At 31.2% G+C, this 18,221-nt stretch overlaps 2 protein-coding genes across 3 annotated transcripts in view; one reads left to right on the plus strand and one right to left on the minus strand.

Moving 5' to 3' along the window:
• Window position 1: 1 nt before the first annotated feature.
• Window positions 2-18,221, minus strand: part of LOC108693049 (DTW domain-containing protein 2) — a 19,765-nt gene continuing 1,545 nt past the window's right edge. The window contains exons 2-5 of one of the 2 annotated variants that reach the window (XM_018201714.1): window positions 5,635-5,796; window positions 2,087-2,171; window positions 1,343-1,545; window positions 2-131 (exon numbers count right to left, since the gene is read on the minus strand). In XM_018201714.1, coding sequence (XP_018057203.1) covers window positions 2-131; window positions 1,343-1,545; window positions 2,087-2,171; window positions 5,635-5,796 — 580 coding nt within the window. Of the gene's footprint in view, window positions 132-1,342; window positions 1,546-2,086; window positions 2,172-3,005; window positions 3,187-5,634; window positions 5,797-18,221 lie in introns of both variants that reach the window. The other variant, XM_018201713.1, reaches the window with a different exon arrangement.
• The window catches only part of LOC108693048, a 26,042-nt gene continuing 15,048 nt past the window's right edge, over window positions 7,228-18,221 (plus strand). Inside the window, exon 1 of the mRNA XM_018201712.1 lies at window positions 7,228-7,269. The gene's annotated coding sequence lies outside the window, so the exon portion shown is untranslated. The remainder of the gene's footprint in view (window positions 7,270-18,221) is intronic.

The following is an 18,221-nucleotide window of genomic DNA, read 5'->3' on the forward strand; positions in this document are numbered from 1 at the left end:
ATTATGCGGTACTGTCCGGTAAGATACGTAATTGTTTGGCGAGCCTTTTGCCTATTAATTTGGGATAAGTTTTCTGTTTGATAAGAAATTCTTTGCTCTGATGTGTTACCGCACCATTTTCTAATTGAAACCTGAAAGAAGGAACAGTTCTTCAAATGGTTTTCGTCATTCATATATGATAAATTAATCATAAATTAATTTTTTATGTACTATATTGAATATAATTACACAACTGTGAAACTATGGAAAATCCTATGATATAGAAGTGATTTCCGACGTAATTTTTTGCACTGAATCCGAATCTAGTTACAGAAATTTTGCACATCAGAATATTGAGATATTTTGATCTAAATGTTCCAATAAGATTGGAAATAAGACCATTTATGTTAAATACATTACTTTAAATACGAAGCGCTATTACGGTCTGAATGTAAAGATATTGAACTATTATATATATTCATTTAAATGAATTAATTTCAGAAATTAGAATTGCGTACCGATATGGTTGTCGGACTTTCAACTTCTGGCCGAGGCAATATTTTTCGCAATAAATTTATTACAGTTTTTTAAGATTAAATTTGGGAAATTTGAGAGGCATTATTAATATTTCAAATTGATTGCGTTGAAAGTCCGATAATCATCAAAGGATTTTTGAGTTGCTGATTATAAATTTAAAATAGAAATTCAAAATAGTGAATCCAATATGGCGATTTAAAGCTTAAAAAATCGTTATATGGTAATTATAACTAATAATACAAATATAAATTAATAAATATAATTTAAGTTAAAACAACTTTAAATTTTAACTTTTAATCAGCGATCCAAAAAACCTTTTGATGCAAAGCGTAAAAATTAAAAAAAAAATCAGTTCAATGAAGCATTCGGCTTACCTACTAAAGAACATGGAATATGTTAATATAATTTATTCCTGTAGTTGTAAATATTTGATCATTTCGGAATCATTTCGGAAAATATATATGAATGCATTTCTGTAGATTTTTTCATGACGAATCCGAATTTATTGGTCACATCAATGGATATCCTCACGTTTCAAAGTTAATTAAAGATGTAATTTGAAGAATAATTTGTAATCGGTTAAAAAAATAGCATTTTTAGAATATCTCAAAATGCTGACGTGTTAGACAATTTCTATGGCCAGGACTCAGCGCAAAAAATTTACATCGGAAATCACTTCTATCTCAATGAATCCATTTTCGCAGGTCTGTGTTATTGATTTATTATTTTTCCATTTTTGTCTTCTTTCTTCAATTATATGGAAGTATATTTATTCTGAAAAATTTTCTATATAATGGCTATATTTGAAAGGAACTTATATACTTGCCTACACAAATAATGTAGTGGACCCAGCATCTTCTTTCTCAGTTCGGGATCGCCTTCAAGAATCGAAAGCGCACTTGCGCCTGTTTCTAATGTCGAGAGACAGCCTTCTGTTGGCTGTGTTCTAATCACGTATTCACTAGTCGGCACTCCGATCAGCTTGCAAGCTCGCAGAAAATACAGAGCTGGGCTCGAGTGATATATTGCCTGTAGAATAACGATAAACATAGAAAAATTTGATTATCTATTGTAATCTATCATATTGTCTTATTATTTTTTGGCACACTATATACTTTTAAAAAGTTTAAATTAGTAATCATATGTTACATATTTAAACAATAAATTAATCTAGATTGTTATATAAATAAATCAAATAAATAAATAAAAGTCAATATAATCGAGGCTAAACCTCAATGCCTAACAATATTTAATATGTAAATTCTATAATATATTTGCTCTAAATATATTTGCATAAATTATGCGTTGCTTACTGTGATATTATTTCAGCTTTAGTTTGATTGCGTTTCAAGTTTCCGATAGTAACACATAATTTATACAAGTAAAAAATGAGTAAACAAGGATTAGCTTCAATGATCTTGCCCATGACATATGTTGTTAAGGTCATGATCCTAAGTGACCTCCAAAAGGATTTAGTTGATGCTTGTTACTTGTTAAAAAGTTATTAATAAAAAAGTTTACTGCTTTATGAATTTACTGCTATATTTAGAAATATAAAAATAAATCTCACTTGGCATGAAAAGTTGTACGCTCCAAGACAAGGGGGGAGGGGGGAGGAGGAGTGCGATGAAAATCTCCCTGGAAAGTCATACGCTCTGAAACAAGAGGAGAGATGGGGTAGACACATTGTTTCGCATGGAAAACCCATAAATTCGAAAACCCATGTGGAACAGTACAATTATAGACTTCGTTTCACCTCGTATAGTGAACATTTTTTATTAATAACTTTTTAACAGGTAACAAGCATAAAGTAAAAGTTGGAGGTCACTCAGGTAGGTCATGATCACAATTCTCTCTCACAAATCTTTAGTTCTCTGACTGAAGAAAAACATTTGATAACGCTTTTTTTACGTTTTTTAAAAGAATATATTATAGTATAGTAACAATTTTGAAAATCGCAAGTGATCTTCAGTAAGAAAGTAAACGAAATCTCTGATTTTTAAGTAAGAGAAAACTTGCAACTATGGTCATGGCAACATATGTCAAAGTCAAGGTCATCAGAATTGGATTTTCTATTGTAACATTTATCAAAAAACATATTTAAAATTTGTATATAAATATTGTATTATTAGGCACCAAGATGTAGCCTCGAGTATGTATTGGCCCTTCCTTATTAAATAGTGCAGTGTAGCAAACTACATTATAATTGTATAGTGTTGGTCTGTCCATTCTGTAAATTTCATGTTTTAAAAACGATTCTTTTGGAATTTCTATTTTTGACAATAGATATCAAATTATTTTATTGTTAACTCCAAGGCAAAATACAAGTCAAATTAGTAGACCATAAAAGTCAACAAGATTTTCAGTAATATAGGAAAAATCAACTCAACTTTTTTAAATTTTTTGTTACACTTTGTTACATCTATTGCAACAGTTTATTTGATTTATTTATAAGTTTACAGATGTCATTAATGGTCATGATGGTTTACTTTTGCTTGTGGCCATGTTCCATCCAGCAAAACCAAGTTATATGCTTTCTGTTTGTTAATTCCAACTGGATCTAGCGTGTCCAGTGCCACAGCGTCAGGCGATGGGTACAGTAAAATAGTATTCTCGTCATTTAATATCTCTGCTAGGCCCTCGTGCTTAGGTAACGGAAACTTCTTTCCTCTTAAAAAACATAATTTTTTAAAATCTTATATGATCCAAACTCATGGTCAGTGATTATATAATCAATGATTTGAGCTAAATAACTGACTGTACACACACACGGTCATCTTTAATCGAATTTAATAACATCCGTAATTAGAAACGAACCAATTACAGACTACATTTACACGGCTTAATCGAGTTTAATAACATCATAGTTATGAAATTGGCCAATCACAGTTGTTCCATTCTTCCGAGGAACAGCTATGATTGACCAATTTTAATAACTACGGATATCATTAAATCCGCTTAAGAATACTTCTGTAGAATGGAATGATTGTGTACATAGACACAATCATTCTACAGAGAAATAGTTATAATTGATCAGTTTTATAACTACAGATGTTATTAAATCAATTAACCCGGGAGTGATCGCGTACCGGTCATTTTGTTGTACTCTTCCATTTTTTATTTATATTTTTCAATTTATTGGCATTATTATATTTTTACCTTTACGTAAATGTTTGTTAATGTTTTTTTTATATAATATGCGAAAATAGATAACATAAATTAATCGTGGAATGAAATAAGAGCAATTGAGAATAGTCGCAATTGACTTTAGTCTATTCACATATATCTATTCACATATATTATTATCATATAAGTTTTATTACAAAATTTTTTGGTTTTTAATACATACGTTTCGATTTATAAATTAAGCCATCTTCGGTATATACAACATTAAATTGTGATTTGTTGAAATCATAGATTTTTGATGGTTTTGAAATGATTGTAATTTGAACATTGAGAATAAACTCCTTAATTAGCTGTGAGACTGTTAAGAACAAACACAAGAAGATTTATCGCACAGAACAAATGATAATTTGAGAACATTTATTTTTAAATTATAAAATTCGTTGGAATTAATTCCTTGTTACAAATTTAAGTTAATTATTAACAGATATTATTAATAGTTAAATATTACTAATATATTACGTGTACAACTTTGCTTCCGCCGTTTTCCTATAGATGGCTTTAGCGGTAAGTGGTGGTCGAAATAAATAGATTACAGACGTCATACAATAAACTTGGGCATCTGTCAACATAACCCCATAGAAATATTAGTCGATTTGTGTCTGCATCATAAAGTTATTCTCGATTGAAAATGTCAATTTACGAGCCAAATTCTCGTCATTTGCGGGAGGTTTTAATTTTTTGCTTCAATATGAAGAAATCTGCGGCTGAGGCTCATCGAATGCTCTCAAATACTTATGGTGAGGCCGCTATTAGTGAAAGAACATGTCGTGAGTAGTTTCAACGCTTCAAGAACGGTGATTTTGACGTCCAAGGTCATGCTCTGTATTTGGTGGGACCAGCTCGGCGTAGTGTATTATGAACTGTTAAAACCGACTGAAACAATCACAGGCGATCGGTATCGAACGCAATTGATGCGTTTGAGCCGAGCATTGAAAGACGAACGGCCGCAATACAACGAGAGACACGATAAAGTGATTTTGCAGCATGACAATGCTCGATCCCATGTTGCGAAAGTGGTCAAGACATACTTGGAAACGTTGAAATGGGAAGTCCTACCCCACCCGCCGTTTCTCCAGACGTTGCTCCCTCTGTCTATCACTTGTTTCGATCAATGGCACACGGCCTGGCTGACCAGCACTTCCGGTCTTATGAAGAAGTAAAAAATTGGATCGATTCGTAAAAAATTGGATAGCCTCAAAAAATGACCAGTTTTTTCGACGCGGGATTCGTATGCTACCCGAAAGATGGGAGAAAGTAGTGGCCAGCGATGGACAATACTTTGAATCATAAATGTATAACTAGTTTTTTACAATAAAGCCTCGAATTTCAGAAAAAAAAACGGCGGAAGCAAAGTTGTACACTTAATATATGAATACATATATGCTAAAATCAATTGCCCTTATTTCACTTCACAATTAATTTATTAAATCTGAGATCCAAGTGGTAAATTAAACACTTTGTTAGTTTTATATATAGATAACGTAAATATGCTTATATTTACATAAAATTTGATATGTTTATAACGATCGGTCTAAAAGATCGTAGCGCGCACACTTACATTAGTGTGTCTCCGCCATTATATTTTTAAATAAAAAATAAAATTATTATAATTTTCTTATATTATTTCGTTACATATTAATAATTTTAACAAATAAGAAAGATAAAATAAAGATATATCATTTAAATATAATTATTTCCAGTAATTAATACGTTCCTTTATTTTTAATTGATTAATATAAACCATTATCAGAATGTTTTCTTATTAATTATTACTTATAGTAATTATAATCATATATGTATTCTAAGTATAACACATATGTGTGCGAAAATATATTTCGGTCAAAATTATGACATGCCTACTAACATTAGTTTCGAGACGCGCTTACACCCGGGTTAAGAGTGCTGTGTAAACGTGGTCTATACTTCATTCACCTAAAAATTAGGCATTTTCCCGATTCTAATGCCAATGTGAGCATTGGTACTGTACGTAAACAGCGCTTAGCCTCTGCTGGATGTTGCAGGATTACTATTCTTGACGCTGGATTGAGACGATGTTTCGGTAAACCTGGACACCAACATACTTGTACTGGTCTCCTATGAAAACATACATATGATATTAGATTCAAAAAGTTCTTAGGAACTTTCAGTAAAAGACACAGATGAGAGTGTAACAGAATGAATCATTTTATTTTTGTTTAATATTGGTAAACAAGAATGTAATGATTCATTATGTTACACTATATTAAATGTGTCTTTTATCGGAAAGCATCCCTTCAGTATTTATAAAGGAGTCAGGCTTACTTACAAAATCATGAAATTAGGCTTATTCAACGCGATTAAACGAATTGCGATAAAACGAAAGAATCTGGCAAAAAAAAAACATCGCTTTGATCCGCGAACCGAAACATAAAGAAATCTAATCTACAATGTTCATTTCGTAGTGTCTCAATTTAAGCATCGTAAGCGTCATGCGTCTTTGACGCATGGATTGGCTGATGCAACAAGTTTACAACCTGTGATGTCTATGTAGAATATGACCAATATAGAATGAGTCTTAATTAATGATGAATTCGTTCATTCGCACTGGATAAGTGCATATTAAAAGCTGCTTTAAAATATCTCAATGCAGTGATACAATGTAATCATCTTTGACAATGAAATGATACACATATATTTTGTTAAATAACATAACAATATCATTAGTAGATAGTTAATCTTTTAAATATTTATATACTTTTACATTTAACTTTGCTAATTTTATGCAAAGCTTTTAGTATGTACTAATCTAATGCAGTGCAAGTGACCGAATTCGCTATAAGGATGCTGTCCTATGACAGTCGGAATTTCAGAAAACAGATAATAGAGTGTGGATCAACCAAATTATTGGGCTGTATTACTGTTCGTCTGCACATATATGTTAAATACAAGATTATCGAAATTAAATTTCTATACGTATAAAAAGAAATTTATTATTAATAAATAATTGTTCGATAAAAATTTATTAATATGTAAATATTCATATTTTCAGCATATAAATATAGCTTTATATTGTTATAAAATTGCGTCGATTTGAAATCTTTATGGATTGGAGCGACTTTTTTGGAAAATTATTCTAACCTCAAACTGTCTTTTAATTTAAAAGATTCTTTCATTATCTTGTCTGATTTATAATAAAAAAATATATCAAATTTTTATTAATTTGCGGATTCTTCTACTATATAATAACTTTTTTTTTTCATAAAATATTTAAAATAAATTTTCTGATTTTTCACAATTTCAGAAATATTGATCCATGAGGAACCCAGGAACCCATAAAAATTTCGGATCGACAAGTACGCAATTTTATCTCCAACGATATAAATGGTTATATTTGTATGCTGAAAAAATGAATATTTAAGGTGCATTTTCATGTCGACGTTCGATGTTCATTTTCGTCAAAATAATATTTTATTAATTGAGATATCTCAATTTTTTACATTCAGATTAAGTTAGTATACAGCTTTAATGCATTTCGAGTGCGCACTAGTTCTGCCAGTGAAAAACGTTATGAGCGTCGAGTATAAAAAGGTAACCTTTATATATTGATGAAAACTTATCTAATAATTATTTATTAATAATTTCTTTTATACGTATAGAAATTCAATTTCAATAATCTTATATTTATCGTATATGTGCTAGATATGTAGATATTTTCATCCGTCATCTTGGTTCCATTTGATTTATAGGTTATAGTATAATTAATGACAAAGGTAAATATTATATTAAGAAGAGCTTAAATTTCGATTTAAAAAGAACATTGAATGGATATGTTTTCACATAAAAATAAAGATTTGACAAGACAAAGTTGTCGCTTTACTCTGCGAATCGAAATATTAATCCTTAAAGTCGACAACTATCGGGTTAAAAAATCTGTCATAACAGTGATTCATTATATGCTTTAAAAACATTAATTCTTTGCTACAATAGTGAATTTGTGTTTTTAAAGCAATGAACCACTGCTGTGACTATAATATAAGTATTCGTCATTTTTAGTTCTTTCCTCACACATTATTAATTGTTATAGGTTACGGCTTCTAAGCTGTTAAAATCTTATAGTTTTGTTTATGTACGCATTCTGTGATATTATATACGAATTTCTATTATTTAATTTCCCAAGACTAAAATTTCCAAAGACGAAAAAAAAGGATATAAAAAAACTGAAATATTTATATATATTAAAGCAACAATATTTATAAAATGCTTTGTTGCGTTGCGATGATGTATTAATAGGATAGAAAAAGGTGCACGATTCTATTTTCTGTGGATAATATTCGTCGACAGCAATAGACACATAATCTTAACAGAGAATCTTAGACATCAACCAAGTCATATATCTTTGCGAAATAAATTTACTCGTTTAAATTTCCAATTTTTGCAGCTTTTTCTATTTATTTAGAATCATATATTGTTTTTTAAATATAGTTTCAATTTGAGACTGCTTTATGTTAAGATTGTTTACTTATCTCTCACTTAAATGATATATATATTTCGTCTCTTGAAAAAAAATTAAATGGTAGAAATTCATACATAGAATACATACATAAACGAAAGTATAAGATTTTGAAGCCATAATCTATCTGTCTTCTTAGAATAGAGAAAGAGCAAGGAGTGAGGAAAGGACTAAAAATGGCAAATTGCGAATACCTATATTCTAATGCTCTATTGTAATAGATTTTAATCCTAACCCGAATAGTCGTCGACTTTAAGAATTAATCGATGTCGCAAAGAGCGACACTTTTTTCTTGTCAAATTTTATTCTTACATGAAAACGTATCGATTCACAGTGTATTTTTATCAAAATTTGAGGTGAGCAGGCTCTTCTTAATATTTACCTTTGTCACAAATTATATTATAACAATCAAGTGAAATTAAAAAAATGGCGGATGAGAATACCTAGAGTGGGTAAAGAGAATAAAAAACCCCACAGGGAGAGAGAGTGGCAAATTACATCACGTGACTCCTGATTAAGCATGGGTATCAAAGCTTCATAGGCATGAAAAAAATTGGAGAAAACTGATCACGTGACTCCCGTCTTGACTGAACGTGGGCATTCGCCCACGTGAGAAGAAAATGATGCCAATTAGCCGGAAATCGCCATTTATTTTGGTGTTCTACATCTGAGATATTTATATGACACAATTCCTCGTTTTAATTTCTTCTTTCTTTAATGTTGCCTTCTTCCTAACTAATAGTAAGGACATTTAATAGCGGAATCAATCAGCATTAGGCACATGAATTGGCGCCACTCTCTTTATATCACTCTAAGAATATCATAGATTTATAAGATAGACGGAGCATTCATACGAGAGAAGCTGAAGACTTGATAGAAAGAGAAAGAAATAATCGCGGAGTAGTTGTTTTTTTTTCTAATGGTGAATTGATTAGTCGCCGCAGCAAGCTGGAAAGTGGCCGAGAGCAACAAAGATAGACGTTCGAGAATTGTAGCCTTCCGATCAAGCTGATTGGCCTCCCATCGCTCACTATAAAAGAGAAAAACTATCTGGAGTAAAGCTGTCCTTCAATGTTGTCTTCTCTTGTATTAAGTGTACAACTGTGTTTCCGCCGTTTTTCTATAGATGGCTTTAGCGGTAAGTGATGATCGAAATAAATAGATCATAGACGTCATACAATAAACTTAAGCATCTGTCAACATAACCCCATAGAAACATTAGTCGATTTGTGTCTGCATCATAAAGTTATTCTCGATTGAAAATGTCAGTTTACGAGCCAAATTCTCGTCATTTGCGGGAGGTTTTAATTTTTTGCTTCAATATGAAGAAATCTGCGGCTGAGGCTCATCGAATGCTCTCAAATACTTATGGTGAGGCCGCTATTAGTGAAAGAACGTGTCGTGAGTAGTTTCAACGCTTCAAGGACGGTGATTTTGACGTCCAAGGTGCTCTGTATTTGGTGGGACCAGCTCGGCGTAGTGTATTATGAACTGTTAAAACCGACTGAAACAATCACAGGCGATCGGTATCGAACGCAATTGATGCGTTTGAGCCGAGCATTGAAAGACAAACGGCCGCAATACACGATAAAGTGATTTTGCAGCATGACAATGCTCGACCCCATGTTGCGAAAGTGATCAAGACATACTTGGAAATGGGAAGTTGAAATGGGAAGTCCTACCCCACCCGCCGTATTCTCCAGACATTGCTCCCTCTGACTATCACTTGTTTCGATCAATGGCACATGGCCTGGCTGACCAGCACTTCTTATGAAGAAGTAAAAAATTGGATTCGTGGATAGCCTCAAAAGATGACCAGTTTTTTCGACGTGGGATTCGTACGCTACCCGAAAGATGGGAGAAAGTAGTGGCCAGCGATGGACAATACTTTGAATCATAAATGTATAACCAGTTTTTTACAATAAAGCCTCGAATTTCGGAAAAAAACGGCGGAAGCAAAGTTGTACACACCTAATATGAATGCTCCGTCTATCTTATAAGTCTATGAAGAATACCTACATAGTAGCTAGTATTTTAAAGCTTGTTTTTTTTTTTACTGAATTTATGCCAACAGTTCATTTTTTTTTCTCTTGGAGAGAAAAGGAAGAAAGATGAACTAGTGTAAAATTCACCCAAAAAGAACAAGCCTTTAGTTTTATCGTTGAAATTAATAATTATTCACGTTAAGAGATCTGTCACATCGACTTAAGCCGGCGGCATACGATATGTTATTTTCTTGCTGGATTCTTCTTCTTCAATACAATGCACATTTAAAGTAACACAAAAATATGCGATTCTCGCTGGATTGCTAGCTGAATTAAAATGTCACCGTATTAGCTGTGGTGCTGACAGTGCTAGCATCGCTAATATAAAGGCAAAATTTTAATCCAGCTAGCAATCCAACAGGAAAACATCATGTGCCGTCGGCTATAATATCTGCACATGTACTCTGTGGTCACGTTTGCATACTTGGGCTACGCAAACTAGTTATTTTGACTACAGTTAGTCATTTTGAATTATTGACGTCATATGATTTATTTAAGATGTAATAATGAGTTATCTTTTTTACTAATTAATGACGTCATTTATTTATGACGTATTCACAATGTTACATTTATTAACATCAAATAAACGATTAATTTATGACATATTGGTAAAATTATTAGTGATTAATTAATAATGCCATTTATTTATGTCATTAATAATATGAAAATAATATGAAAATAATGACATATTTTTGACATTGATTTATTTGACGTTATGTACTGTGACAAATTCACATCATTTTTACGATGACAGAAGACGTTAGATTCGTTAAGAATGACTAAATAGACAATATCTTACCGACGTGAACCTGACGCTCAACTTTATCAAAAATAAAAATTAATACTGCAGGCCGTTTGTACTTCGTTTGTACTTGTTTGTACCGATCATTATTTCATTTGTACCTCAAACAGTTAAACAAAAAGTGAAAAATAAAAAATGACCAATGCGCAACTTTAAAATTTTTTAATTTCATTTATGCCATTCGAAAGAGAATCGTTTGTACCCGTTTGTATCTCTCTTACTTTCGTTTGTACCTCAAAGGGTTCGGAGATACAGCGCGTTTCAGTTCTTGCGCAACCCCTACATAGCAAATTTAGCGAATTTTAAAGATATCGAAATGGGACCAACGGCATTCGAAAGAGAATCATTTGTACCCGTTTGTAGATACTATATAGGTTTGGAGATATTATACTATATAGGGATTGCGCAAAAACTGAAACGCGCTGTATCTCCGAACCCTTTGAGGTACAAACGAAAGTAATAGAGGTACAAACGAAAGTAATAGAGGTATAAACGAAAGTAATAGAGATACAAACGGGTACAAACGATTCTCTTTCGAATGCCGATGGTCCCATATCTTTAAAATTCGCTAAATTTGCTATATAGGGGTTGCGCAAAAACTGAAACGCGTATCTCCGAACCCTTTGAGGTACAAACGAAAGTAAGAGAGATACAAACGGGTACAAACGATTCTCTTTCGAATGGCATAAATGAAATTAAAAAATTTTAAAGTTGCGCGCTGGCCATTTTTTATTTTTCACTTTTTGTTTAACTGTTTGAGGTACAAACGAAATAATGATCGGTACAAACAAGTACAAACGAAGTACAAATAGCCTGGAGTATTAATTTTTATTTTTGATAAAGTTGAGCGCCAGGTTCATATCGATCAATATCTTGCTATTAGGAAGATACAAATTATAGGTATATATTCTCTTTATTTAATTAAAAAAACGGTAATTATTTAGAATACGGACTGCACTTCTGATTTTGATGAATTTAATGCGTTTTTGCTCGAAATGAAAGAATCTGTAAAAAAAAGGTCGTTTCCGCGATTCCGAGATATTAAACGTTAAAGTTGATGACTTGAGATTACGAAATCTGTCATAGCGACAAGATGCAGCGACACGACTAGACATATCTATGCGCCGCGATCACGCACAACATGTAATTGAGGCTAGAATAAGTATTTTATATTTCAATTACACAAATTGTCTTAAAAGCAAATTCTCTGCTTTATAAAAATATATTCTATGCTTTAGAAATACAAATTATTTTCTATATAATTTTTAAACAATAATGAGAACAATAATTAATGTTATAGAACTCCTTAATATAATTAAAAATTAAAGACAAGAATGTAAGGGGAAGTAGGAATCAGCGCGGTAATTGGTGTGCAAGTATAACAATGGATATATTTAAAAGTTTATTTTTAATATAACAGAATATGATGTCCGTATAAAGTCCGTACGCATTTCGATTTACTTAAAGTCATTCTCAACAAAATTAATATAATACTATCCTGTTCAAAAGTAGTGTATCAATCATAGTGCTAACCATCCAACATATCAAAAAGATTCCTTATCCCAGTTTATTGATCAAAAAGAAACAAATAATTATATTACTTTAAATATGAAGCGCCACTACGATCTGAATGTTAAGATGTTGAATTATTATATCATATATTCATTTAAATGAATTATTATAATTTCAGAAATTATAATTCTTATAAAGTGAAGATATGTATAATAGGAATGAGACTATCAAGGATATATATTAATTTATTTTTTAAAAAAGAAACAACAAGGAGAAAATAGATTGATCCTCATCGAATTGATGCAACTTGCACATACACATACAGTAGTCAACCAATTGAATATAAAACTTATTTGAGTAATATGATAAAATAATAAGAATGATCCAAATACATTTTTTCATCAAATGAGTAGCTCGAACTATCACAGTTGTTCACTCTTTGGTTACACTGAGAAACAAGACGTGTCACCGCCGATACAAGTACCGACCCGAAACGATCGAAAATATAATTGTAAACATTGATTTTTACATTGTAAAGAACTGACGTATAATCTAAACCTTCCGTATCTGTTTGGAAGTTTGAACTCCTTTTTTGTTTTTATATGTAGCATTTCGGATGTTAATCTTTTGTTATAATTCCTTTCTATATCCGAACTTGCATCCTATCCTAATCGAATTCATGATAAAATTATAACCTGTGGTCTGTAATGATCAAGTAGGAAATCGTTTTTCTTCTAATATGATTTCTGTGTTCAGAAATGCATGTATGTAATTGTCGACCAGTTTGTCCTACATAAGAAGCCTCGCAGTCTTTGCAGGCAATCTTATAGACAATGTTTCTCCGTGAACTGGTAGCTAATGGATCTTTCTGCACTTTGATTAAACTGCGAAGTTCATTGATACTATAAAATGTAATTTTGGATATCATATTGTTTATAATCCTTTAATACTAACGATAATAATCAAGATTTTTTTGATAAAATTTTGGATCAAAAAAGAAAATTACTTTATTAATCATGCCCATGATTACACCTTTTTTTCTGTGAGAGGAGATGTCTGGATAAAAAAATTAAGATATCTGAAAAAATCGGTTTTTGATACTAGTCAAATATTAGTCTTTCGTTATGAATGACAATGGTTGTGTCAAGAAAATTAATTTTGTTATCCCCTACTTCGATTATAAACTGTAATCTTAATACAGAATTAAACATTTTAAAAAAATTATTTAGATTTGTGTAATGGGAATCGCTGCTACGATATATCATCAACGTATATAACAATAAAAAACTTAATCAGAAATTCAATATTATCAAATATATCTTCTTTTCTTACATCTATTTTTTTCAAGGTCATTCATTACCATATCAGCGATAATCGATAATGAGGAGTCCACAGGTGTCCCAAAGTTCTGCTTATAAATTTGGTTATCAAACAAAGTAGACTCAAGAACAAATTAAATTACTAACAAAAATTCATCCTTGAGAACACTACAACATTCCGAGATATAATTCCATCTTTTCTCAATACTCTTTATAGCCAAGTTCAGTGGAATATTAGTAAAAAAGCGAAACCACATTCAAAGAAATTAAGTCTAGTCATCAAAATTACACACATCCAAATAACTATAGTCCAAATAAGTATAGTCATTGTCATTATGGGTATTTTTTAACTTGTTAACAAAATCATTATTATTGATGTAGCTTCGCGGCTGTGGTATATTTTTAGCAATTATTTTGTGTAAGAACGTTGCAAATATATAAAGAGCATTGTCAATAGATGATACAACGATTTTAAACAGACAATTCAGCTTGTGTACCTTTGGGAGACCATAGACTCTTTGGAAGAATATCATCACTAAAAAAAAATCAATTTATACGATTCCGAGATGTAGTTCGATTTTCCATCTTGTCAGTAGCTCTTTTAATTTGTTGATAATTTTTTTAGTAGGATATTTGTTAACTACATTGTATGTGTCTGTCACTAAGTATTTCATTAATTTTTTTTTGTATGAATCTTTATCTAATACAATCTAATATTGTTTTTGTCGGTCTTCGTAACAATTAAATTTGAATTATTTTTTAAAAATCGCTTAATGAAGAAAAATAAGCCGATTAACATGCCATCAATACAATTTCTGTGTAAGAAAAAAGTAGAAAGATCATTAATGATTAGATAGGAATAGAAAAGTTTCTGATGTTTGTTTGAGTGTTAGGAAATCTTATAACGTTCAATGTTTTTTATAAATTCAAACATCATATCTTTTTTATTGGTGAAAAATAATGAAAAATTTTCGCTTAATTGTAATAAATATTGAACTTTTCTAAGAATCTGTACAGAAGACAAATTGATTATTAATTTATCAGCAAATTTTAAAGAAAAAGAGACAGTATCTTTCACAAAAGAAAAAGGATTGAGAATGATTTTTATATTATTGGTGTTTTTCGTGGAATTATTTTTTATCGGACTAAGAGAAAAACTATATTGTTCTGTAGAAGGACCTTGATGATTTGAGATATATGTAAGATATATGATATATAATAATCGATGTATTGAATATTATTATATTGAATATTATTATATTTTTGTTTTTTTTTATGTTTATTTTATGAAATAGCCAATCTATTTTCTTTTGTAGTCTCTTTCTTCGATATTAGGTGTACAACTTTGCTTCCGCCGTTTTTTTCCGAAAGTCGAGGCTTTATTGTAAAAAACTGGTTATACATTTATGATTCAAAGTATTGTCCATCGCTGGCCACTACTTTCTCCCATCTTTCGGGTAGCGTACGAATCCCACGTAGAAAGAACTGGTCATCTTTTGAGGCTATCCATTGAATCGATCCAATTTTTTACTTCTTCATAAGACCGGAAGTGCTGGTCAACCAGGCCGTGTGCCATTGATCGAAACAAGTGATAGTCAGAGGGAGCAATGTCTGGAGAATACGGCGGGTGGGGTAGGACTTCCCATTTCAACATTTCCAAGTATGTCTTGACCACTTTCGCAACATGGGGTCGAGCATTGTCATGCTGCAAAATCACTTTATCGTGTCTCTCGTTGTATTGCGGCCGTTTGTCTTTCAATGCTCGGCTCAAACGCATCAATTGCGTTCGATACTGATCGCCTGTGATTGTTTCAGTCGGTTTTAACAGTTCATAATACACTACGCCGAGCTGGTCCCACCAAATACAGAGCACCTTGGACGTCAAAATCACCGTCCTTGAAGCGTTGAAACTACTCACGACACGTTCTTTCACTAATAGCGGCCTCACCATAAGTATTTGAGAGCATTCGATGAGCCTCAGCCGCAGATTTCTTCATATTGAAGCAAAAAATTAAAACCTCCCGCAAATGACGAGAATTTGGCTCGTAAACTGACATTTTCAATCGAGAATAACTTTATGATGCAGACACAAATCGACTAATGTTTCTATGGGGTTATGTTGACAGATGCCCAAGTTTATTGTATGACGTCTATGATCTATTTATTTCGACCACCACTTACCGCTAAAGCCATCTATAGGAAAACTGCGGAAGCAAAGTTGTACACCTAATATAAAAAATGAATAGGCTCTTTTCATGCCTATATATCAATTTTTAATACAATTTATCAATATTTATAACTATGCTTTCGATCATTTCGGGTCGGTACTTGTATCGGTGATGACACGTATTACTTGTTTCTATAACCGAAGAATGAACGTCACAGTTCGAGCTACTCATTTGACGAAAAAAATTTGGATTACTTTTATTATTTTATCATATTACTCAAATAAGTTTTATATTCAATTGGGTGATTACTGTATGTGTACATTGCATCAATTTGTTAAACTATTTTCTCCTTGTTGTTTTTTTTAAAAAATAAATTTAATATATAGATCCTAGACATTCTCATTCCTATTATACCTTCACTTCATAAGAATTACTTGTTTCTTTCTGGCCAGTAAACTGGAATGAATCTAAGGAATCTTTTTGATATATTGGATGGTACATTGGATGGATGCACTTTTATATAGGATAGTATTTATTCCATTGAGAATGATTTGAAATAAGTCGAAGAAATAAATCGAAACGCGGACATCATTTTGTTATATTAAAAATGGATTTTTAAACATATTGTTATACTTGCGTACCAAGTATCGCGCTGACTCCTACTTCCCTTTACATTCTTGTCTTTAATTTGTTATATAATTTTTGTTTTTAAAGCAGAGAATTTATGCTTTTAAAACAAACAAATACTTAATTAGTAGTTATTTAGTTTATCATTCGCAGCTAAAAAAATCCATAAAATTAAGCTTATTTGACGCGTTTTTGTATGAAACAAAAAAAAAGCTCTACTCTGTGATCCGAGATAAGGTTCCTTTTCATGCTCATTTTTTTCAGCATCAAAATAAGTCACGTGATCAAAATTGATGTTTGATATTCATCAATTTTTATCATGTGACTTATTTTGACGCCAAAAATGAGCATCGAATGTCGGCATGAAAAGGCATCTCTAAGCATTAAAGTTAATGACTATTGAAGTTAAAAAATTTGTCACACTGACTTAATATAGTGCTATGTATACGTATTTTGGCCAATATTTATTCAGAATTACTACTTCTTTTCCGATTTTAATGAAATAAAGTTCATTCGACGCGTTTTCACTGAAAACAAAAACCTCTCTAATTGATATGTGTAAATTCGGGTGGGGGAAGGGAGGAGTATTCTAAATAATTACCATTCACTGCTTCAAAAAAAATTTATTGCATTAGAAGTAAATTTGTATTTTTTAAAGCGGTGAACATAGACAGTGAGTGCAAAAAGTATTCGTATAGAGAATATATTTTTTAAGAAACTTTATTTTTAAAAAATAAATATTATCCACCGAGAAATGAGTCGAATTGATGTTGAATCGATACGATGATTTCAATATCATTTGACATCGATTTGATGTTTAATTGACGTTTCATTTCTTGTTGAGTAATTAACAATTTATTCATAAAGAATAAAATAGACTGTATGTTTCTTAAAGTTATATATATTAAAAAGATGTGTATTAATTATAAAAAACATATCATCTAAAAAATAAACGAAAATTAAAAATTGTTTGGATGCTCAAAAAGTATTCATACAGTTGAGAAATTTAGCTTCTAAAATCAGGAATACATGCGAAACTCATTTCCTCATGTTAGAACAGAATGTATTTATATTATATAAAATTGTTAATTAATGTTTATTTTCTACAAACAAGACTTTCTTTAATAAAAAAATTTCTTATACGAATACTTTTTACTCTCATTGTATGCGAAGGGTTTCAGAGCAGACATTCGTTTTCAATGAAAACGCGTCGAGTGAGTCTTATTTCAATAAAATCGGAAGTGAGATAGCAATTTTGAATAAGTATTGACCAAAGTACGTATACATAGCGCTATATTAAGTCAGTGTGATAGATTTTCTAACCTTAATAGTCATCAACATCAACTTATTATATTAATATCTCTCTAATTGTTTAGAATAACCTCCCTCCTCCCTCATCTCAAATCTTAATAAAAATACATTTATTCGACAATTTCGTTTTCAAAACGAAAAAATCTGATAAAAAACGCGACGATCGGAATTGAGCTAAGCGTTAAAGTTGGAGTCTTTAGAGATTAAGATATTTGTCTCGAATTAATATAACACTATATATATATA

The sequence above is a fragment of the Atta colombica genome, unplaced genomic scaffold (assembly GCF_001594045.1).
Source record: "Atta colombica isolate Treedump-2 unplaced genomic scaffold, Acol1.0 scaffold86, whole genome shotgun sequence".
Lineage (NCBI taxonomy): Eukaryota > Metazoa > Arthropoda > Insecta > Hymenoptera > Formicidae > Atta > Atta colombica.